The sequence below is a fragment of the Periplaneta americana genome, chromosome 7 (assembly GCF_040183065.1).
Source record: "Periplaneta americana isolate PAMFEO1 chromosome 7, P.americana_PAMFEO1_priV1, whole genome shotgun sequence".
Classification (NCBI taxonomy): domain Eukaryota; kingdom Metazoa; phylum Arthropoda; class Insecta; order Blattodea; family Blattidae; genus Periplaneta; species Periplaneta americana.
In genome coordinates this window covers 139,235,213-139,260,890 of record NC_091123.1, presented here as the reverse complement: position 1 = coordinate 139,260,890, position 25,678 = coordinate 139,235,213, and the positions used below count along the sequence as shown (strand labels likewise).

At 34.6% G+C, this 25,678-nt stretch overlaps 1 protein-coding gene across 5 annotated transcripts in view; it reads left to right on the top strand.

Annotated features, from left to right (window-relative positions):
- The first annotated feature begins 5 nt into the window (after positions 1–5).
- Positions 6–25,678, top strand: part of LOC138703484 (serine/threonine-protein kinase Sgk3-like) — a 58,278-nt gene continuing 32,605 nt past the window's right edge. Inside the window, exons 1-2 of one of the 5 annotated variants that reach the window (XM_069831381.1) lie at positions 6–80; positions 16,532–16,650. In XM_069831381.1, coding sequence (XP_069687482.1) covers positions 16,594–16,650 — 57 coding nt within the window. In that variant the 5' untranslated portion in view covers positions 6–80; positions 16,532–16,593. Of the gene's footprint in view, positions 81–1,360; positions 1,518–10,748; positions 10,817–15,742; positions 16,651–25,678 lie in introns of those variants that run through there. The other 4 variants (XM_069831380.1, XM_069831377.1, XM_069831382.1 and 1 more) reach the window with 4 other exon arrangements.

The following is a 25,678-nucleotide window of genomic DNA, read 5'->3' as shown; positions in this document are numbered from 1 at the left end:
GAGAAGATTGCGTAGTGAGGTGGACGGTGAGGCTGGCTTAGCTGAGCAGCACAGTCAGCATGCAACTCATTACATCACGGGTATACAAAAAACCTATTTTCGCCTCAGTGCTGTTGTGCTTAAGGGTATATGTACGTGAACAACCACAAACATTATCAGAAAATGCAGTCTCTAAATTTCTAAAATGTTATAAGGAAATGAACTCACAAATGGACAAAAATTACAAGGTACCACAACAAAACTTATTAAAACTTAAATATCTGATAAAAGTATAAAAAGTTACCAATAATATTTTTTTAGAATTCACTTTTTACTTTAAATTAAATTTTCCAAAATTTGAAAATTTCCATACATATATTTTCATAACTGCACAGCCATTAGAGATAGAATTCTGAAATTTTGTACACTGATTTAACATGCATTAATGCAAAAGGGAGACTACAATAATACCCATTTCATTTAAAATAGAAAAATTAGGTTACAAAACATTATGTAAATGTAATATATTTTATATACGACAAATAAAAAATTAATTGTATTGAAGTAAACAACTCTACATGTTTGAGAGTAGTCTACTTTTCAGAAATAAGTGTTTATTACATGCAGGAAAAGTATTAAAGATGTCAGAGAGACCATAACAATGTTATGGGTACCAAATGATGTAACTGCAGATTTTTTTTTCATACTTTGATAAAACTGATTTGAAAAATATTATTAGTAACTTTTTTTTATACGTTTATCAGATAAAGTTCTAATAAGTCTTGTTGTAGTACTTTGTAATTTTTGTCCTATTGTGAGTTCATTTTCTTATAAAATTTTAGAAATTTAGAGCCTGCATTTTCCGATAATGGTCGTCACGTACATATACCCTTAAGGGATGCTTCCTGTCCATGTCCATACCTCTAACGAGTGAACAACCGCTTATTTTTTTTACAGAGATTTATGACAATTTATATTGAGTGTAGCGCTCTTGAACATGTAGTGATTTTTTGTTTTCTATGTTGGCAGTCGGTCGGTGTCTATTCCAAATTCGGCGGAAGTCACTCAACACTCGTTTCGCCAAAAGCCGTATTATTATATCATTCATTGTAAGTCTGTTTATCCCTCCGAATATAAAACTGAAGCCAAAAACACAGAAGTTACACATTCTTACCCATATGCTTTATTGTCCATTAAACCAATTCGTATTTTATAAGGAATTACTCGTTTTCGATACTTCGTGCTAAATATTTTCTGAATAAATATGCCCCCTCTCGCGAATCGCACCGGCACAATATTATTCATGTTGGTTACGGTCGCTTACAATTCGTTCTGTTAAACCGACAGAGCCACGGCCGTGACAAGAGTTCAATGGGTTTCTTTCCGCAACAGCGTGAAGAGATCAAGCTATTCCGAGTTGGTCATGTCGTCATGTGTTACTGTTTTCAATCATGGCTGTAGATAGTTTTTCTTGTCAACTTTGATATCGTTCGGTGATGTGATAACGTAATGGAAGCTAGATTTCGTGTCAGCAAAAGGTATGATTGATTAAATACACGTACGATAGTTATCATATTGTTATTATTTACAAGGAAATTAATAACTGTCAAACTGTATTCGTAGAAATGTAGGGCTTGAGCGTGATTTGTTACGATCTGAAATAAGTACAATGAGGTCATTGTGTCTCTCAAGATTTCGATAGTTTAAATTCAATGTAATTGGCATTGTATTTTGTTTTAGAATTTCATAATTATGGCGTTTGTATTTTCTTTATATAAAGAAAACTTATGTATGACAGTTTGACATAAATTCTCACATATGTGAATCTTAGGACCAATTTAGCATAATTACACAATTTGTCATCTTAAATTCTTGATATGATTATTATGACAGGTCATGTAACATTGCGTAGAGTTCGCTTTATTTTCCTATTCATGTTTTTAATGTCAATTGGAGAAGTAGTTAACTTTCATGAAATCATGACGCATCATACTTGTCAAGTGCTTGTTTGTTTGATCAGCAAAACAAGTTATTTTGAAAAACAGCGGTGCTTACTTATTCGTTACCAAACAGATTTATAGACCTACGTCATTGAGTTAAAGGTAATTGCATGGAATTATATTTTTGTTATGTATTATGAAATGGAACTTACATGTCATTGGATTGAAAGAACTATAACGAAGAAATCGAGTTCCATGTTTCATGTTCAACCTGACAGTTGGCGGATTAAGTTTCATAATGCCTCCGAACATTACAAATGCAGATGCCCGAAATCATCATGCATTTTGAACTTCAGGCTCAGCCCTTATATTTTTCACTGTGTATATTGCCTGTTAAATGTTTGTTGCAGTAGGCCTACTAAATTTTACACAAAAAAGTTAAATAAAAGTCAGATTTTATGAATTGGCTTTCTTTTCCTCATTGTGTCTTTCGTAACACATTTTTTTGTAATCCATCTACATATTTTGTTCCGAATTAGTTATATTCTGTAGGGGAGACTGTTTTACCTTTAAACACTTTTCACATTTTATTTTTTTTTTTAATTTTGGGAAATGAAATTTTTTAAATGAAAAAATGCTTGAAATAATTATTGAAGATTCCTTTACAACTTCCTGTATGTATTTTCCTGCTTTACAGATCTATTAAGGATGGAAAAAATAAAATGAAGAGATATGTAATGTGTTCAGAGGTACAACAGGATCATGTACCTTGGAAGTTGGAACACATGGAATATAGGGGGGAATATAGCTGTAAAAACTGACAATCATATTTAAAATGTATTTGCAATCGTAAACCAGAGCAGGCTTCTCTGATCTAGATTTTATTTCCTGGAGAAGCAATAACTGCTTCAACAGCTTTCTTCAAGGCATCCAAATCAATTGGGGACCTGTTTAATTCCAGACTTACTTCGTGGCATGACCTTAAAATAAAAGAAAAACAAAAACCGATAGTATCGTGTAATTTGGAACATGTTCCATGGTACAAGATGTTTTGTGTTCAAAGGTACAAGAGGGTGCACGTTTAAACAAATATGGCTCCGAAAACTAGAGAGTCAAATAAATCATGGAAATTAAAATATGTTATTACTCACCAGATGATAGGGAACACACCGTACTTGAAAGATATTAACAAATGCAATCTGGTTTTGTATTAGAAAACGTATATCAATGAACGAAATGTTTACTTTTGCTACTAAAAAAACTTCTTTTGTCTACGAAACTCACACTTTGCAATAAATCAAACTGAAACTACGACCAGAGCTACTTAGCGGCTTTCTCTACAATCTACTTCAGTTTGAGTCCTCTAGGTAGCAGCAAAAATTAAAAAACAAAAAATGTTCAAAGGTACACTATGCTAAAGGTACAACAGTCTCCCCTACTATTGATTAATATGCGTGAAAGAGCTCCTCAATTTTTAAATTTTAATAGGCCTACCTACTAGGGTACATTACGTGCCTTTTCGAGAACCTGCAACTTTACTCTGGCATTCCAAAGCTGTTCCAACTATAGCAATCTTTTCACGCATTTACATGACCACAGGATGTTTCAATAATTGAACTGTTTTATACAAAATAAATTATATTCAAGTCATAATAATTCGGTAAACAGTATATTATACAAATTAAACCATACTGGGTCATATTTTCGAGGAATAACTGTTAGTTGGTTTGCATTTTACATTTTAGTAATTTTAAAAGTAAATTCCATAATTTTGTTTCTACAGATAATGTTAATGGCAACAGTAATATAAAGGGGTTTCCCAGTATTTTTTTTTTTTCGTGAAAGGAAGGCTATCTCCAATATAAAGTACATGTGTGATAATTTGTTTCAGAAGGTATAATTTTATTATTTTTAAATATAAAGAATATTGACTATTACAAAAGTTACATATTGATGAGCTTCCAGAAGAATGTGGAAGGATGCCAAACTACTTTAGCGTAATTTCAAGTTTCCCAAACTTCCCTATATTTTGAGAGAGAGGGCTGCAGCGTCACTAGGTCCCCCCCTCACCAGTACACCCCCGAGTTAAACTGTAATCCGTCATTTAGATCAGCAATCTTGCCATTTGATTAATATTTTTATAGCTACCATCCGAATATATGGAACTTTGCATCTAGAAAATAGAAAAAAAATTAAAATATGAGACCCTCGGCAATTGAGGTGAGCCAAAACTATTGGAATAGATAAAAATCTGGGAGATATGAAACATTGCACTTGTTTATAAAAACTGATATCTTTCGGATGGTATTTTGGAAGAAGGTCACATTCTTCAGATGTGCCCTTGGGGAGCTGGTTGTAATCTAGAGCAGATCTTATAACAATGTACAGTGAACAAATTACACTATTTGTAACATGAATAATAATAATAATAATAATAATAATAATTGTGGAGATCGACTCCACCATCAGTTTTCGAATTTTTTTCTGAAAGCCCACAATTTTTATCCCCATTTTCAAAAGAACTTAGAAAAAAAAGTAGTGAGATGACCTAACCTGACTTAACCTAACCTAACCTAACCTAAATTTCGACTTAGGCATCAATCCGAAAAACACATCAATATGTCGCTACTTTTTTTTTCTAAGTTATTTAGAAAAGGGGAGGGAGTAAAAATGAGGGGTTAAAAAAAACATCGAAAATCGATGGTGGAGTGGATCTCCATAATAATAATAATAATAATAATAATAATAATAATAATAATAATAATAATAATAATAATAATACTATTAATAATAATAATAATGGAACAGCTGTACTAATCCACGGTAATGTATATTTAAACCGTTTTACTACAAATTTGGCTCACAGTAAAATACTAATTTTACTCCACTTGTGTTATTGGTCCAAGGAAAATCCTCATCTTTACGAAAGCACTCGTCTTATATTCACAAGTTTATAGTAAATAGCCTTAGCTTAGCAATAATAATAATAATAATAATAATAATAATAATAATAATAATAATAAATGTATCATCATCATCATCATCATCATCATCATCCACGTTCTGGAAAATGAACATAGTATTTTATATTAGGGCATATAAGCTAGCTCTTTACAAGAAAACTTAATGAGCTGAAATCATCCTTCAACTTGCGTAAATTGTTAGGTCTCCATAGCAAATAGACAATTATAAAAATTAGCTGTTCATACTACCTGTAAGGTTGCGAAATTAAAGTATGAATAGAAGACTATCGTTGAATTGTGTAACCTTCATAGATAGTGCTGACTCAGCTGGCGAAGCGTGTTCATATCGTACAACTATTGGTATGGGCAGCCAGTTTTTTTTTTTTTTTTAAGACCTGTGTATGCAGTTTGAGGAGAGAATTTCGACATGACATCATTGACAGTTTCCATGTGAGGCGAATAAAAAGACCAAAACACAACTTCTCCTAACACAACTAGCTTAACATGAAAAGAACGCGTTAAAAAAAACACACACACATCAGAACCTAAAGTATAGGCTATAACATTAAGATAATCAGGAATCAAGAAGAAATAAACGTATTCTACTAGCAATTTCTGCCATAGCGAATTGCTTTGAAGAAAACTTACATTGTCCAAGAAATTTCCTGTCAAAAATTACATTATACGAAAAGTACAAAAATAATTGGACCTTTTGTATAACAAAAAATTCCTATGTTTTGACTAAAAAGTACAGAATTCTTTGTTGTAATCATTTCTCTATTGTGACCGCCAAACTACTTTAATGCATGCAGTATTGAGAAACATAATAATAATAATAATAATAATAATAATAATAATAATAACAACAACCACCATTACACAGCAGAATTTCATACAATTGCACGTTTTTATTGATTTAGCATATTGAAAAAGTAAAAGTGGATCTTTGCCGATCATGGTTTTTACGTTCGAATGAAACCAACTTTATTTTGCATAAATGCATATTTCACTCTTTTAAAAATGAGAATAATTTCCAAGAAATTACAAAAATTATGCGAGAAATAAAAGCAATAATTTAGTTAATTACTGTTGGGGACGTGAAATAGTTGCGAAGACACTGAATTACTTCTCCATAGCGTATGAGTTGGGTCGTTTTCCACGTTAACATTAGGCACATTCTAGTCATGTAAGTGTACGTAAAGTTTCAGGAGCCAGAGCGAAATACGTGTCGCTTGGATGTCATACAGACTTTACTCTGCTTCCGTCGAACCAAAAACGAATGTATTTTTAGACACCTGCGACAATAAAGTCACATACCGGTATTGTTGATGTCATGAAACTGCTGCGAAAGGTGAACGGCTCACTGAAAGCAGTTCCTGGATCACAAGATAAAGCAGTCTGCAAAATTTAAGCGTGTGTTAAATAATAATCCTGGCTCTAAGAAAATGCTCCAAATTGCTGACATTCTCAGTGGAAAATGCGGAACAGTCACTGAACTTCGGAACATTTCTGCTTACAGTTATGCACCAGCCACATCATGTGATGTCGAGAGATCGTTCTCGGCATTACACTAATTCAGACAAACAAATAAGAGAAGTTTCACAGTAGAGAACCTGGAGAAATCGGTGGTTGTTTACTGCCATAAAAGTTACGTGAAAAGCAAAGAATTTTCTTTAAGTTGAAAAGTTCGAGATGTACCAATTGAAATATGTATGTAAAATAAGTAATTAATACATTTATAGAAAATATAGATTTAATAAAAATAATGATGGCTTGATGGAAATTATTATTACTTTAACTTATTTTCACTATATATTATATTGTTGTTGTTTAGTCAACAGTCCGAAGACAGGTTTGAACCTCATAAGTAACACCAATAAGGCATCACTCATGAGGCTATTAGACCAGGAGATAATGGGGTAGGGTGGCCAGTTCCTTTCCCCCTCCAATAAATACATCGCCGATTAGCTACATATTCCACTAATCAGACTTCAGATGCATACAAACAATTTGTTCTTCCTCTGACAAATATCGTCAAGTGAGATGTAGGCTACTGCCTGTAATAGATATAGGCCTACATATCAGCCAGAACGTCAATCAGAGGTAATATTATTATACATATTATTAAATCAAATATACTTCAACAGTTAAGGTGTATTTTTTCCTATTACATACTGGTATATTTTAGTTTTTAGCGCATATTTCAATAGTTTTACTGCATAGTTGCAGGTTTATTTTCAGGATTTTTAGTGCATAAGTTCCGTGGTCTAATCATCATCATCATCATCATCATCATCATCATCACAATCACCATAAGAAGTTTATATTTTACTTTTCCTTATATCACCTGTGCATGAAATCAAGTGAATACGTCAAGAAGGTTCATTGTTATTTATGAGAATATCATTTATTGAAATATGTATAAATATATAGCCTACAGATTTATTACAGTCCTCTGTCCTCAAATGAGTTTGACTAAGGCTATCGTAAATTCGAGTAGTTTTTACAATCCTTAACTTGATATAAACATTCTAGTGTGTGTTGTTGTACGGACAAATGCAGCAGATCTAGTATATTTGTCATTCTTCCGCAAGAATAGGATGTAAGTCTGGGTTTGTCCAATGTTATTCTCAGTGGAGGCTTTATACTATGCAAACCACATAACATAGAAGTTCTGGTACTTGTGGATGTCCAATATTGGTTGAAGAATCTTCGCAATAATTTTTTTCCCCTTAACAGAAGTGAAAGAATGTAAAAAATGTTCTTTCGACGTTTTGTCAATAACTTTTATTAGAGACGATGCAATGTTGATCGCAGTTTGTAAAGTAGAAATTTCTGACTCGTTGACTCTATTTAATAATGAAGTAGCTCTCGTTATGTTAGAAGTGACCTGGAACAATATTTCGAATAAAACTATATAGTTATGATAGGGCATCTTTAAGTGTTCTGTAACACTGTCTACTGTCTGATTGATTTTAAGGAACATAACGAAAAGGTAATAATGTAAATATAGAAACATAGAATTTTATATTTTTGTAATTTAATCAAACTTGATTTATGATGATTATATTGCAGTATATGAAGGTAGTTTTCATTTTTTCAATTGAGTGTTGATAATTTGATATTTAATTTCCGTGTCAGCCTGCTTGTTGGTCACCGTTTTTGGCGTGTGAAATAAGTAATGGGAACGTTAAGTGCGAGTGTTTTACATTTACCGTAGTCAGCCTGACAATTGTGTTTGGCATATGGCTGGTGTGACATGTATAGGAAGTGGTACCATTCTCAACTGCACTAGCAACATGCTCACATACAGGGCACCATATATATAGGAGACACGCCATTCTCAGATGTTCAGCAATAATACCCTTAAGCTGGAACCAAAAATTAGTTTGAAACGTCAGAGAACCTTGACTGATCAGTTATTGAATATCTTCCTAATTTTGTTCATTGTGAAATTTGAAGTGTGTGGAGTTGCGTTGGCACACCAAAAATAGTCGTAATTGTAAGTTTTCTGTCATTTCATTGAAGAATAAAATAGGATTTGGCTCTTCATTTGCTTGTGTGGTATGAATTTTTTCCATTAAATAGGCTGGTCTGAACGCTATATAAATCGTGAATTTTAAGATAAAACAGTGTGAAGAATTTTTTCTGAAAACACTTTTAAGAACAAGTAAGGGGTAAGAAGCAAACCACCTTCACTTATTAGAAGGTTGTTTAAATATATACTGAGTGGAAGTCTTTTCTTATTTACTTACTTACTTCAAATGGCTTTTAAGGAACCCGCATGTTCATTCCCGCCCTCACAAAGCCCGCCATCGGTCCTGGAAGTCTTTATACAATTAATTTAAATGTTTTCTTTCATTGCATTAATGTGATCTGTTTTGAACAGGACAGTCTTGTTTTTAGATATTCCATCCTAGTTTCCCGACAGTTCTTGTTGGGATGCCTAATATGCCATATTTGTTGGAAAATGCGAAACAGAATCTTGTTGAACAATGTCCCAAAATGGAATGATGTTGAAATGTGTATAGTAATACACAGTAGTAGTAGCAGTACATAGACTGGAAGCGATCCTTGATAATCCACACTGGATATACACGACAGTTACTTGCCGCCTTTCTTTACAGCTCGAATTGTCTTTTTCTTGTGGTTGTCGCGTTCTTGATTATCTTCCTCCATTGGGTTGTATTTCGGGCCAGGTTCATTATCTCTGTCCATGAGAGGTTGGTTCTTTCTTGACTTCATCATGCCATCTCATTCTTCTTCTTCCCCTTTCTCTTTTTCCTTCAACATGATGTCCTTCTCCATCGCTAACAATCTTCTCACTATGTGTCCGAAATATGATAGTTTGAGCTTTTTTGTGGCTATAGCTTTCAGAGAGCAGCTAAGTTTAATTTCCTGCAGAATAGATGCGTTTGTTCTCCTGTCAACCCATGTTACTTTTAGCATCCTCCTCCATGACCACATCTCAAAAGCATCTATTTTTCTCTTGTCTGCAATTTTTAATGTCCAACATTCGCACCCATACAATAACTTGCTATTGGAAAGATCATTGCCTGAATTAGCTTCATTTTGGTTGTAATTAATATTCCTGAATCATTTATAAATTTACTGCCTTTCTTCATTACTGCTTTTGAGAGAATTATTCGTCTTTTTTATTTCTTCCATGCAACTACTTACTTTTGATATTGTCACGCCCAGAAAATTAATTTTATCCAGCATTGTCAAATCTTCACCATTTACTTTTATCAATGTATCCTGTTCTGTAGTCATGATCGAAGTTTTCTTGACATTTAGTTTGATTAGTAGCTGCTTTGTTGCTCTTCTCTGACACTCTTCTAATTAATTTTTCAAGCGCTTCCTTATTTCCTGTAGTGAGTGTGGTATCGTCGGCATATGTGATGTTATTGATTCTGTGACCATCAGTCCTTATGCCTATATTGATGTCATCCAGCTCACAAACTCTTATTACTGTACGTATTCTGTATATAGGTTAAACAAACTAGGAGAGAGGATGCACCCTTGCCTGATTTCTTTGTTGACAGGGAACCATTCTGTTTCTCCTTCCTGTAGTCGATCTCTTGCCTTCTGATTTGTATAAAGCGCTTTTATCAAAATCACTAAATATGTTGGTATTCCCATCTGCAGTAAAGTTGTCCACAGTAGATTGTGATCGACCAGTTATATGCTTTGGAGTAATCCAAAAAAAAAAAAAAAACATAAATATATACTCTGTTGAAATGCCCTTGTTTCCTCCAGAATCCATCTTAAGTTTGCGATATGGTCCCTAGTTTCTCTTCCCTTTCTAAAAACTGCTTGTTCTGGTGGTAATTCTCTTTCCATATAGCTTTCAAGTCTCCTGTTTATTATTTTAAGCATAATCTTGCTAACATGTGAGATAAGAGCTATTGTTCTATTGTTGACACATTCTCGACTGTTTCCTTTGTTGGCCAGTGGTATATATATAGTTCTTTTTTCAGTCATCTGGCCATTCTTTCATGAAATGTGTATAGAGATAATTATAAACGTTTCTGGCGATTCCAACAATGATGACAAAGCCATGCTCAGTGATTATGTTTATGTGAAGCAATTTCCTAGTGCAAGTAGGAGAAAGAAGTCCATATGAGACCGATAAAATTGTGGATTGTTTCAGCATTTCTCTTAATACCGGTAGCAATTGTCATTCTGAAATAATGTTAAAATTGTAGAATTTAGCTTATATCTACCTGGAACCAATGCTCCTGTAGAAAGAGCTTTTGCTGGAATGAACAAAATACGGAAATCAGAGAAAACAAAATTGAATTTTGACACATTGAAGGCATTGTTAATTATACCAGTTACTTTGAAATAGGAAAGGAAGACCTAATGAAAATTGGATGGACAGAGTAAGAAGAAATATGGAACTGAAAGGACTGCATGATCCAAATACATTAGGTAGGGAACAATGGAGGAAAAAAAACTAAATGAACAACATAAAACTTGTTTGGTTGAGGAAAACTACAGTACTGTAGTGGTTGAGGAAAACTACAGCACTGTAGGAAGTCCTGTTATAAATAGATAATTTGAAATAAAGTTTCCTTGACTTCTTTTTTTTTTAAGTGAATAAGAAACTTCTTACATACACACACACACACACACACACACGCGCGCACAGAGACAAATAGACACGCGCACGCACACACACACACACACACAGACAAATAGATACGCGCGCGCGCGCACACACACACACACACACACACACACACATGCTCAGTATGAGTGTTATGATTATGAGTAGGCTGTAATGTTATGTTTTGTGTTAAGATTTATGAGTATAACTCGGATTTTAGACTAAATGCCTCTTTTTTTTCCTGACAAAATGTTGGATATCATGGGGTGGATTTGGTTCAAATATCTTGTAATTGTTTGGTTGTAGACAGTGAGGGAAGTGGGGAAAAAGCCAGAGGCGGTATGCTGACCCAAGATTTTCCCCTGGCATACCTCTATTTAGAAAGACGTAGACCTACCTTCCCCTCCCTTTACAACATACATGTACATGATATATATACAATAAATTGTTTCATTTAGTCAGTAACACGAGTCTTTGAACTTACGCAACACATTAAGTTTCTGAATAAAATAATTTCAATTTACTTAGATATTTACTACATTATTTTGCAAGTCCATTGAGACTTATCGTTTAAAATAATGTTAAAGCATCAAAGTGGGAATACTTAAAATAGTACTTATGTAACCCTATTTAAATAATAGATAAGTAACGATATTTGTCACTGACAAATACAGTATTTTAAAAGAATAAGATCTGATGACATAATCACTAAATTGGCAACAATGGCCACCACAAGGTACAGATCACAGCCTTCTATACTTGAAATGCTACAGTTGTTAAGCATTCCAGGGGTTGACTTATCAAATAAATGTGTCTAAATACGCATTGAATACAGTTCTAGAAGGCTATGGTTTAGATCTGAGAAGCAAACAGATAGCACTCTATGCTGTGAAAGAATGTATAAACAATATTTTACAGATCACATTTTTTTCAGTGACGGTATGTCATTTTTCACTAATGGTATGTTTTCTGGCCATAGAAACCAGTGGCAGCATTCCTTACCGTCGCATACCGTCTCACTTCCCTCACTGGTTGTAGGAATGAAAAGAGAATTCTGGAAAGTGACTGCTTTTGTTGAGTAGTTGAGCAGGCAGTAGGAATGTAATGAAAGGGGAGATGTTCTTCTCCCTAAAGAAATCAGTTTGATAAATGTTGCTAGATATAAATATGCACCCATTAATTCGTTATCATTGAAAATGTCTTTTACCCCCTTATAAAATTGTTGTCTAACAAAAGGCAAAGTTTTAAAACAGAACATTTAGGGAAAATCCTTATGAACTGATAAATTATGAATGTATTAATTGTAAATTCATTCCTAAATAAAATTAATTAATTAAATTGTAATATCAGCAGCCAGAAAGCAATGAGGCTGATGAATTTATTAATAATCATTGATACCTTAAGACATAACAAGAATAAAGTTTCTGATCATAATAATTTTTTTACGGTACTATAAAAATTGGAGATTTATCCTTCGAAGAGGTGGAAAAATTCAAATATCTTGGAACAACAGTAACAAATATAAATGACACTCGGGAGGAAATTAAACGCAGAATAAATATGGGAAATGCCTGTTATTATTCGGTTGAGAAGCTTTTGTCATCTAGTCTTCTGTCAAAAAATCTGAAAGTTAGAATTTATAAAACAGTTATATTACCGGTTGTTCTGTATGGTTGTGAAACTTGGACTCTCACTTTTAGAGAGGAACAGAGATTAAGGGTGTTTGAGAATAAGGTTCTTAAGAAAATATTTGGGGCTAAGAGGGATGAAGTTACAGGAGAATGGAGAAAGTTACACAAAACAGAGCTGCAAGCATTGTATACTTCACCTGATATAATTAGGACCATAAAATCCAGACGGTTGAGATGGGCAGGACATGTAGCACGTATGGGCGAATCCAGAAATGCATATAGAGTGTTAGTTGGGAGGCCGGAGGGAAAAAGACCTTTGGGGAGGCCGAGACGTAGATAATATTAAAATGGATTTGAGGGAGGTAGGATATGATGGTAGAGACTGGATTAATCTTGCTCAGGATAGGGACCGATGGCGGGCTTATGTGAGGGCGGCAATGAACCTCTGGGTTCCTTAAAAGCCAGTAAGTAAGTACTGTTTTTGCCACTTTTTATATTGTAATGGTTAAAACTCACTAATTAGACCTGATTGTATTTTTATAGTTATTGTAGTTTGAGTCTATAGAAACACATCTTGGGTATATAAAATTATATTTTTAGCTGCCTGAAATTGTATTTTAGGTGCCTAAAACTCTATATTTAGTGCCTGTTTTGATGATTTTAGAGCCTATTTAGGCGTCTAAATGTTTATTTTTAAGATCCTAAAATCCGAGGTCTAGTTATGAATAATGTAACTCTAAATATTTGATTAAATGGCGATCTTACTCGTGTTAATTATGTAAGCATGTGCGGCTTACAGCTGTTTCGGTGCTATTCGACACTATCCTCAGAGCGGACAATTATTTATATTCAAGTGTTAAAAGTAGTGTACAAAAGATTCAACATGAATGTAACTCTGTTCTGTTTTTTTTGTAATTTTGTTGGATATTATATAGGCTACTGTGTGTATGGATGTGCGTGTAAAACATTCAAACAGGTGTATTTCCACATCCATTGAAAATTGGACATATACAGTATTTATACTAACATTTTTAATAATAATAATAATAATAATAATAATAATGGCTTTATTTTTACTCAGAATAGTCCATACTACCACCCCCTAAAATGAATATTTACTATTCCTCCGGAATCACCCTGTGAAGCAGTAGTATTAGTAAGTGTCCCGTTTTGAGGTTCAGAAATTCTTGTCATTCTCATTAATAAATCTGGTATAATAGCAAAAACTGCCTCTATTGATAAAACATAGTGAAACTGAGGAACCGAAATATAAATTGTTAAACTATGGAAATAAAATTTAAATTGTCCCAACCCAATAAAATTGTAATTAATTTACAGTTAATACTATTAAAAATGTCTTGTCTCCATTTTAATATAGCACTGGAGAAAGTCATGAGGGATTCACGTATTAATATTAGGGGAACTATTTTTCCATAAGTCGATTCAGGTGCTGACTTACGCTGACGACTTAGACATTATAGGAAGAAGTCAAGCAGCAATAAAAGAGGCTTTATTAATCTGGAAAAGGCAGCAAGAAAGATGCATTTACAATTAATTAAGAAAAAACAAAGTATATGCCAGTCACGAGAGCTAATATAACTGGACCCCCTTACTTGGAAATAGGCTCTTTTAAATTTGAAATTGTCCATAGTTTTATCTATCTTGGCTCTAAAATTAATAACAAAAATAATGTTAGTTCTGAAATATAAAAACGAATATTATCTGCCAATAGATGCTTTTATGGTCTTAGAAGACATATGAAATCTCAAATTATATTTAGGAATACAAAAATTATGTATAAAACTCTTATAAGGTCTGCACTATCTTACGCATCTGAGACTTGGCCATTGTCGAAGTCAGATGCGACATTATTATGTACATTTGAAAGAAAGATTCTTAGGCAAATCTTTGGACCAGTTAGAGAAAACGGAACATGGAGAAGAAGATATAATTTCGAACTGTACAGATTATATAATGAGCCGGACATTGTTAAATTCATAAAAATAAGAAGATTGGATTGGGCCAGGCATGTTGTGAGAATGCAAGATGATAGAGTTGCGAAGAGAGTTTTTAAATTTATTCCGATGGAAAGAAGGAAGGTTGGGAGACCGAGATTGAGATGGGAAGACTGTGTGATGGATGACATCAAGACTTTGGGTGTTAGAAATTGGAGAAGTTTGGCATTGGATAGGGAGGAATGGCGAAAACTTCTGAAGAAGGCCAGGGTCCATGAAGGGCTGTCGTGCCATTGATGATGATGATGATGATGATGATGATGATGATGATGATGATGATGATGACTATTAAAAATGTTCTTCATTGTTCTGTATACACTTTTAACACTTATACCCTATAATTACTGATTCACTTTATATCTCCTTTACTATATTAATATGAGGAAATTACCTGGCTGACTAGTTTCTAAGTGATATTCTTTATTGTCCAAAGCCTCAAAGCTCAACTCTAACTGTGATTACCTCTTAATTCATATTTCGAGATGACTTTCGGAATTAACTGTGTAATTCGGTTATTGCACCTATTTTTTTTTTATCCTTCTGCACCTTAGCAGACAGTTTCCATTCTAAAAAGTAGCAGGTAAAAACAAATCGACTTAGCTTATTAGAAGGTTCTTTAAATAGATACAGAGCGGACGTCTTTATTTAAGTAATTTGCATGTTTGTTTTCAGTCTCGTACAGGTGTTAAGAGTCCATTTTATTTAGCACTTCATTGATTGTGTATGGTGACAATGAACATGACTTTGCATGACGAACTTCTTAATAAGTAATATAAAAATAATAATAATTTAATTATATAATAGTTTGAACTGTAGGAATCACATAAAGTACCAGTAATATATTTAAATACGGTATGTTACATTCGGGTATGTAGTTTATATTTATAAAGTTAGTCTCCCATGTGTTGTTAAGCTATAAATTTTGATGATGACACAGTTTGGTTATCTGTTATCTCCCTTTCTTCAGGTAGAGAGAAGGGAAGGGATGGCTGTTAGGAGCTGGAAATTAAGAAATACTGTAATAAGGTATACAGACATGTGCTGATCCTTGATGGGCTTGGCACTGTTATCTTATCTGTTGGTTCATCAACCAACCAGAGCCTGACATTGGTTGCACACTTATCATTTGCAGCTAGGTGATAACTGATACTATATTGGAACCTGTCACGTACAGTCTGAAAGACAGAGTTATAGTGTAGAAATGTTAAAAGCACTTCAGTTGCCTTGGCTATATTGCTGACTTGCCTTGTGGTGATGTGAAGGCACTGTTTTGCGGACATTTCCATTTACAGAGGATATTACAGTGCAGCGAGTAATTGTTTAAAAACTACTCAAATTTTGATTATTCTCTTTCGTGCCAAGTGAAAACTGGTTTTGTGTTAGTAACCTTGGACTTATAAACAGACGGCTCTTTTGCAAATTTATGTTATCCAAATCCGTAAAGCCCAAGTGATCCCGTGTAGGTGTTATCAGCTCTATATACTTGTTTGGAAGTTTAGTGATGTGACGTGGTGACAGTCCAGTAATAGAACATGTATAGCCTATTTCTAACTCGTTGCAAAGTGAAGTCCCACTTTTGAGTGTTGGATGACTTGGTACATGAAATGCCAGTTCATGGAGTTTATTTAATTAATTCGATTGAATAGAAGTTTCGCTTGTTGAATTTTGCATAAATGATTTTATATATCTTATAATTTAAATAGTTTTATGTCTGTCTCCGTGTTGGTTAGTGCCGTGAGAAATGTGCCTAGGAGTGCAATTTTATTTAAAACAATGCTGATTTTTGTGAACAGGACGGTGTTTCTTTGAAGCACTCGTGTTATTATTTTGTATCTTATAAGTGTCAGAATGTGCTGCATTGACATGAAGCATTGGTGTTCTACATTGACAGCCTTCTGTGAACCATTGTTGTTCGGACGAGGAGGAGGAAAGGGTGAACATCCCCCATCTGTCATGACGACAGTGAGCGTTGAGAACACGGAGACATGGGAGCATCACAAGAAATTCACAGTAAGTAACTAGCCTGTTATAGGCTATGACTTGAATAGAGGGTGGATATATATGCAGAAACAAATACAAAAGTATGTATGTATATATGTACAAGGTGCGAATTAAGATTTCTAATGGGGAGGGGGATATAATCAATCCTACATAGAGAATACATACATACAAATGGCTTTTAAGGAACCCGAAGGTTCATTGCCGCCCTCACATAAGCCCGCCAGCGGTCCCTATCCTGTGCAAGATTAATCCAGTCTCTATCATCATACCCCACCTCCCTCAAATCCATTTTAATATTATCCTCCCATCTACGTCTCGGCTTCCCTAAAGGTCTTTTTCCCTCCAGTCTCCCAACTAACACTCTATATGCATTTCTGGATTCGCCCGTACGTGCTACATGCCCTGCCCATCTCAAACGTCTGGATTTAATGTTCCTAATTGTGTCAGGTGAAGAATACAATGCGTGCAGTTCTGTGTTGTGTAACTTTCTCCATTCTCCTGTAACTTCATCCCGCTTAGTCCCAAATATTTTCCTAAGCACCTTATTCTCAAACACCCTTAACCTATTTTCCTCTCTCAGAGTGAGAGTCCAAGTTTCACAGCTATACAGAAGAACCGGTAATATAACTGTTTTATAAATTCTAACTTTCAGATTTTTGGACAGCAGCTTGGATGATAAGAGCTTCTCAACCGAATAATAACACGCATTTCCCATATTTATTCTGCGTTTAATTTCCTCCAGAGTGTCATTTATATTTGTTACTGTTGCTCCAAGATATTTGAATTTTTCCACCTCTTCGAAGGATAAATCTCCAATTTTTATATTTCCATTTCGTACAATATTCTGGTCACGAGACATAATCATATACTTTGTCTTTTCGGGATTTACTTCCAAACCGATCGCTTTACTTGCTTCAAGTAAAATTTCCGTGTTTTCCCTAATCGTTTGTGTATTTTCTCCTAACATATTCATGTCATCCGCATAGACAAGAAGCTGATGTAACCCGTTCAATTCCAAACCCTGCCTGTTATCCTGAACTTTCCTAATGGCATATTCTAGAGCGAAGTTAAAAAGTAAAGGTGATAGTGCATCTCCCTGCTTTAGCCCACAGTGAATTGGAAAAGCATTAGATAGAAACTGACCTATACGGACTTTGCTGTATGTTTCACTGAGACACATTTTAATTAATCGAACTAGTTTCTTGGGAATACCAAATTCAATAAGAATATCATATAATACTTCCCTCTTAACATAGAGAATACCATGCATAAAATTATTATTATTCTCATTCAATACGGCTCAATGCTTGGTCGCACTGAGTTGCTTGTCTTGCATCTTGGTTATAATAATAATTATTTCCATGAGTAGACTTAAGATAAGATGTGTAATTCCTAAGTTATTGATTGTTGTCAGCTTGCCGGTGATGATAATACATCAATATATTACTTTCTTTGCTTGCTTTATACTGTATTTTATAAACGATATATGTATTAAAACAATTATATTTTGTGAGAGGAATAGAAGTTATCCCTGGCAGGGATGATAATATGAATTTATGAGAGGGGGATAACTTTCCAATGGGGGAATCCCCCCATACCTCCCGTTAATTCGCATCCTGTATATGTACGAAAATTTACCACCACCATTACATTTTAATTTTTTTCCTGTTCTTGTTCAGAGATTAACCTTAATAGCTTTTCCCGGATCAACACTAAACTATCTTTCATCATTCAGATAATGCATTCATTGTAATTCTCAGTTATCGTGTTCTTTCTGTTTTTGTTGTACGCTCTTTCCAGTTGGAATCTTTAATTAGCTCACATCAATGGCATACGCATGATTTCTGGGGCTATTAAATAAGATTTAGTAATTCTCCAGAATAAATACACCAAAGGAGGCACATCTCCCCCCCCCCCCCCGCCCCGCTTTTTATAAATATTATATTCAACGAGAGGTCCAGGACGCAATATTGGTGAAAGGAACCATTTCCGTCGTAATTCGTCCAGGACCTCCCGTATGTTATGTTGGTAATTAAATTAGTAAAGAGGGTTGAGCCTTTTTTTAGTTCTTCTGGAGAATTAGCCATAATTTTGTCATTAGGCAAGATATCTTGGTAATTCTCTAGAGTAACAACAACAACAAAGGAGACACATCTCCCTGCCCCTCTCTACTTGTTATCTATAACACGTGAGAGGTCCAGGACGCAATACTAGGGAAACAGAATACTTCTCTAGTAATTCGTCTTGAACCTCCCACATGTTATGTTGGTAATTAAATTAGTAGAGAGGGAAGGGAGATGTGCCTCCTTTAATTTAGTTTTTCTGGAGAATTACCGATACCCATGATGTTGTCATAGTATATTATTTCAATCTAATACTCGGTTATAATTATAAATTATTCCAACTTTATAGAGGCCCATATAAAGGACAGTCAAGTGAAAACAGATCAGTCACCAAAAAGTGTCATTGAACATTTATTACTAGAAAGTAATCTCTAACTGTTAATATACTCCTATTTATTTCACTGCGAGACAAGACAGTCAGTCCCCCTTCTTGTAGAAGCATAGGCTGAGATACAAGAGGCATAGAGGGACAAAATGTTAAAGGCTATTGTTTATCTTTAGCATTAGGTATGAAGAAAGCATAATTCTGAGGAGTTATAATAGGTTTATTTGCAAATTACCGGTTATATATGAATCAATTACGTAAACGTTATGTTTCTAAATGTAGGCATTCATTATGTGATTTATCTTTTTATAGTAGGCCTACGGGTAAGAAAGAAAGAATTGGGACACATATGAAACATTTTCTAGAGAAAGTTCATTCAGTTCACTTCATGTGACAATGAGTTCGCGAAATATTGGTTCCTTTTTTAAAAGTATAGAACAAAGTGTAAATAATATTAGTAATAATGAAGAACCTGCTCTTACTATGGATAATAGTAGGCCTATAAGTGTTGGTATCTCTGCTATTATAGTGTTTGATGGATGACATTCAATCTGTAACTAGTGACCATACAAGTGATAGTAGCAAATGGCGAAGTGGTGCAAATATGAAGCATTTTACAGAATCAGTGATGGCACAACTCTCTAGTTCATAAAAGGATCTTAGAATGTTGTTCAGTCCACCAGAGTGGAGTAATGGCTAGCATGTCTGTGAAACAAGCAAGCCCAAGTTCGAATCCTGTTTAAAACAAGATATCTGGTTGAGGTTTTTTCCGAGTTTTCCCTCAACCAATTGAAGCAGAAGTGCCAGATAACTTTCGGCATTGGACCTGGGACTTATTTCGCCATCATAATTACACTTCCTCGCTTCCATCATTATTTTTATTTCTTTCCCATATTTCGGGTTTGCTCCGATATAGGTCAGCTGTGGGCTGTCACCGAATTTGGACCCCATGGTATATGGTCATTAGTTGCTGGTGGTAGTGCTCTGTACTATGGGCTCTCCTCTGGGCTCATAGTAGCTCGTGGAACCAGAGTTGAGGGACTGTGATGATGCTTATGCAAAAAGGTAAAAAGAATTCTGTAGGTTATAGAGGCATGTTGAGGCAGCCCGCAGGGGAATCAATAATATCTCGGGCATGCACACCAACCCATTCCAGGTACCACAAATGGCACATCCAAGCGACCTACATGTGAGAGCAGTTTCTAGCCTATGCCCCTACCCTCAAGAGAGACTAATAGAATAGAACAAGATCTTGTTAACCAAAATAGGCAATATTAACATTTTCTGTACTTCGCCAAGCAAGGTATAGGTTTCAGACGGACTATTGAATGTTTATTTTTTTCATTGTGTATGTAGCCTATATGTATTGTTTTTACGAGTTTAGTCATATTTGAGAGCAAATGTTTGTGAATTAGCTTTTTTATCATCCTATTGTAGCCCCCCCCCCACAAAGAAATCGTTTAATCTCAGCCTATGTGTAGAAGTCTTTGGAACCATAACCTTATCCATTTGGACATGTCCTCGTCTGTTGCAAAACGATGTCCACGAATATCTTTCTTCAGTCGCCAAGAATGTGGGAATCACGTGGGGAAAGATCTGGGCTGTAGGGCGGATGTTGTAATGTTTCCCAGTCAAATCCCTAAAATCTATCCCAAATCTATTCCATAAATCTTACATTAGCAATGAATATGGTTGGGGAAAACCTCGGACAAAAACCCAACCAGGTAATCAAACCAAACGGGGATGAAGTGAAGTGAGGCTGAAGACTCGCCATAGACCACCCGGCATCAGTTCCATGGCTAGGGAAAACCTCGGAAGAAACCAACCAATCAGAGCAAATGGGGAATCCAAACCAAGCCCGAGCGCAGCTCCAATTCAGCAGGCCAGCGAGTCTGCCGACTGAGCTACAGTACAGCTACTAAAGATATACAGTACATAGCCAATCAGATTATTAAAATTACGATTATTCATCAGTTGAGCTATAAAATATAATGCATAATAAGTAAGTTAATTCAATTTAAAAGCATGAACAATTCAATCAGTTGAGATATACAAAAATCGATAATACATATCATGCAAATTACTTCAAATTACAAGCATAAACAATTCATCAGTTGACCTATACAGATTACTATTCAATTTAAAGCATATACAATTCATCAGCCAAACTATACAAACATGTACAATACATAGTAAACAGATTAATTCAATTTACAAGCATACTTTTGTTAAACTATACAAAATTGTACAATTCATATCAATACAGCCGAACATAGCCGAATACAGTTGAGACTAGCACTACACTTATAAGTGGCTAGCCCCAAATTGAGTAAGTTTTCTTCAAATTCGTCTCCTCTCGCAGATTCTGTTTAGTTCTAAACATTCTGTGAGACAGCTATCTCATTGGTTGACTGTTGTTGTCATGGCTATTAGGGAAGTGCGTCATTGTACTCGTAGTTTTCCTATCTGCTCTGTCATAGACACTGCATTCTGCTCAATGTCGATGCAGTCTACCATTGTACAAGTTACAGCAGTTATCTATTTTATCAGTACGAATTACTTGTACCATCTATACCGAGCAGGCATCTGCAACTGGATATGGTCGGCTTTACATAACTTACTTGTATTGAATAGTAATATTTATTAATAAAAAAATGAAAAATTTCCGTCACTTGAAATGTGTTTTGTACATAAACAAATTAATTTCGTACCTGTAACCAAACAGGTACCCCTTGTTATAGGGCAGCTATCTCTCTTGTCTATGAAGTTAATTGAGCTGGAATGAATACCGTCATGTTGTAATCTGATAAAATATGAGGAGAAGCATGGTTTTCCTTGCCTTCCCTGAAAATCCACCTCTGCCCACAGGCAAGCAGGTTGGTGAGGCCTTCCTGTTTCATTCAGTACCGGTATTCATAACATTTGAAGTTTCCTGTTTCACAGCATATTATCTGTGTTAGCTATAAGCATATTGCTGCCTATCTGTATATGCCTAACCTATGCATAGTTTCTGCTGCAATAGTACTACATTTATCAAAATTGAGGAAATGACGTATTACAAAATGGGTTGAGAAACTTTTTGTGTCATATTATATGCCTAATAGTTTTACAAAAGTTATCCAAGATATATTTTTGTAATGTATGTACTCCTTTCACCAAAGACAATGGTTAATATCCGTATTTGTTAATATAAGAGGAACAAGAAAAAGAGGAGAAAAAATTTGATATGGTTGCTGAAGCAATAACGGCGTTCTTTATTTAGTTATCAGATAATACAGGATTAAATTGTGAATAGATAAGCTGACTGATACGCAATTGACATTTACAATTTATGGAAAGTGAGAAAGTAATATATACAGTAAAATTCTTTTATACATTTAACACTTAAGCGTTGTTCATACTTATTCGTTTTTTCTGAGGTCCTGGAAAAATTCCTATCCTTTTCATGTTAATTTATTTCGGATATGCGTATAACCTTTATTCGTTCTTTATACTTACACGATCACAAAACATCATTTATACATCCTAAAATCTGTCTTGCTCGAGATTAAATTTGCTGCGAAAAAGTGAGAACACGAAAATACAGTACATGTTCATTGAAGAATATCATGAAGGTGCGATGTTCCTGTTTGTGATGAGTGAGACATCATTTAATGACTATGTGGTGGTTGATACAAACGTCATCACCAGTGAAGCCATGACAATCTCCGAAATTTTTTAAGGCATTCAGCAGAAGTTGTGCAAGGAAGATGACGATGATGTAGATGATGAACCAGCTTCCAACAATCTTATTCACTTTAATAACGATGTTACTGCTTTAAAAACAGCGAGACGTTTCGTAACACATCATGATGTAATTGAACAAATCGATGAGCCAGTTCAAAAGGGAAACAACTCAAAATTCAAAGCTTTGAGAAAATTGCATTTTAAAGTTTATTGTTGTGAAAAATCCAAGGATCGTTAAAATTACTCCAAATTTTGTTAATGATGTTTTATATATAAGTTATATTATAAGTTTCAAATTAGAGTGATTGTTAATTGTATTTTTCACAGCAATATGAAACTTTAAAATGCAGTTTTCTCAAAACTTTAAATTTTGAGTTGTTTCCCTTTTGAAGTGGACCATTGAAATGATGGAATAGTTATCAAAGTTTGAGGGCATGGTTTTTATTTATTGTTGCAAACAAAAGTAAGCAATCGAAAATAATTGACTTTTTTTTTTTTTGGTCAAATTATCACATGTTATTAAAATGCTATTTCAGATGTTATTGAATTGAATTGAAAGAGGAGAATTGGGAGGAGAAATTTAAAAGGTATGCAAAACGCGTCCTTGCAAGGGGTTCGGGGCTGTAAGAAACTAAATATGTGAGCTCCAAGCCTGTTGGCCACTTGTCTCACTCCGGGTTACACTGCTCCACTGAAGGAGCTCTAGAAAATTTTGAAGGGGAAAAACCGAAAATAGACGTAACCTCTTAGGTACCACATATGTGAGGGGACGGAAATGTGCTCAAAGTGACCACGGGACGGGACGAGGAAGAAATGACTGGTATAAATATGCACATTGAAAGGAACTGTTCATTTCGCAGTACAGGAGGAGTCGAGAAAACTCGTTTGTTTGCCGTTAGGATGGCAGGTGTAATCTTGCACATTGAAAGGGGCTTTGCCATTTCGCAGTGCAAGTGGAGTCGAGAAGACTCTGTCATCTGTTGTTCGATGACAAGGCAGGTGAAGGCCGTCAGAAGAAATGCCGTGAATTCTGAATCTGCAAATTGAAAAGTTCCCTGTCGTTTCGCATTGCCACTAGATGAGTGATCTACAAAGTGAAAAAGCTTTCCAAATGAGATATGTATGAGAAAATTTTGAAGCAGCCTGTTGAAACACAAGAGAAAAAATTAAAGTATTAACATAGGTCAAAAACAAAGAAGGTAAGAAAGTAGTAACAAAAATTCGTATTAATGTCAGGTCATAACAGCCTAGTCCACTGTCTACGACAAGATCGGCATTTATCAAGCTAACAGATGTGTCTATGTAACAATCTGGACAGTCAGTACCTCCTACACTACCCAGCCCTAAACCATGAACCTTAACACACTAAGGACTTCGTGAAATTGTACTGTGAAGAAACTGGGGAGAAAATTATTTAATTGTAAATTTCTTCCATTGGAAATATAAATAAATAAAAGTCAGCCGAAAACTTCTTTTTCTTTGTAATTGGGAGTTTTTCTCATTCACCCAAGTTCTAGGGTTGTTGGAAAGATTCGTGGGCTCACTTTATTCTTCAGTCAGAGATCTGTGACCTCATGATAGCCTATTCTTTTTCGAGTAAGATTCTTTGGGAGTCAATACACTGCCCTCACCCCCACCCACAAAAGAGCCTATAATTTATTTATTTATTTATTTGTTTGTTTGTTTTGTTTGTTTTTGTTTGTTTGTTTCGGATTTTACCATAACTTTCTATTACGTTTACTTACAATTAGTATGCAATCCCGACAATCTGTTTAACTAATAACTCATCTACTCCACCTATTAACTTAACTCCAAACAGTCAATTTCTCCTTATTGATCTTAAATATCTACCTACCATCTATTCATATCACACCTTACTTACGTTCCTTCCTGCATTCTATTCTTATTAACATAAATTTACATATAATTACAGTCTTTCTACATCCCATCTTACTTATTCTACTTTAGCGTTTTACATTTGATATTTTTCATGTCATTGTGATGCAATACTCTACTATTTTTCATACAGTTTATTCCATTGACCATTATTACTCTTTCAAAATATTATTCTTAAATTTTAACTGCCTATCCTATTTAAAATCACTATAGTGGGTACTAACATTTCCTTTTTAACACTTCACACGGTTCTACTAATTGGGATCCTCTTCTTCCTAATACACATCATTATAATAATCTTGCTAAATATTGACATGAGTATCAAGTTCACTTTAATTTGATCATCCATTTCTTAACCTCAGCAACACTCATAAAAATTGTAACTACATTCACTAATAACATCTTTCAGAACTTTTCCACATCATTTTCTAAGATTTACCTCTTTAGTATATCCTTCTACTGATATCTATATTAATTAACTAGACACTGTGTTTCAAATTTACCAACGTCCATTTCAATTCTGTAACTTACTGACCTCTATACCCATCACATGCTTTCATTACACTAAACACAATTTATCAACATACATCACCAAACTACTACCGTATATTACATTTTATGTGTCATTTTTCTTTCTGACATTTTATTTATTTCATGTTGCTCATGCACCAACTTCTTAGATTGTAAATGTTTTAGCCCTTAATTCTGCCAGTGATAAAAGACTGTCCTGTGGTGACGAAAGCATAGTCTCTTCTTCCCTCATCCTTGTGAATTCTGACATCTCTGAAAGCTAACCGCATCTTCCCCTTTATCGTAATTTAAAAAAATGCCTATTCCATAGGGCTTTATATGCTGATTAATTCTTATTTTCTTTAGTGATAAAGACAGTATATTTTTAGAGAACAAGGAAAGGAAATATGATAATGTCTGTTCATTTTGATAAGTTATATGTACACGTGAAAGGGAA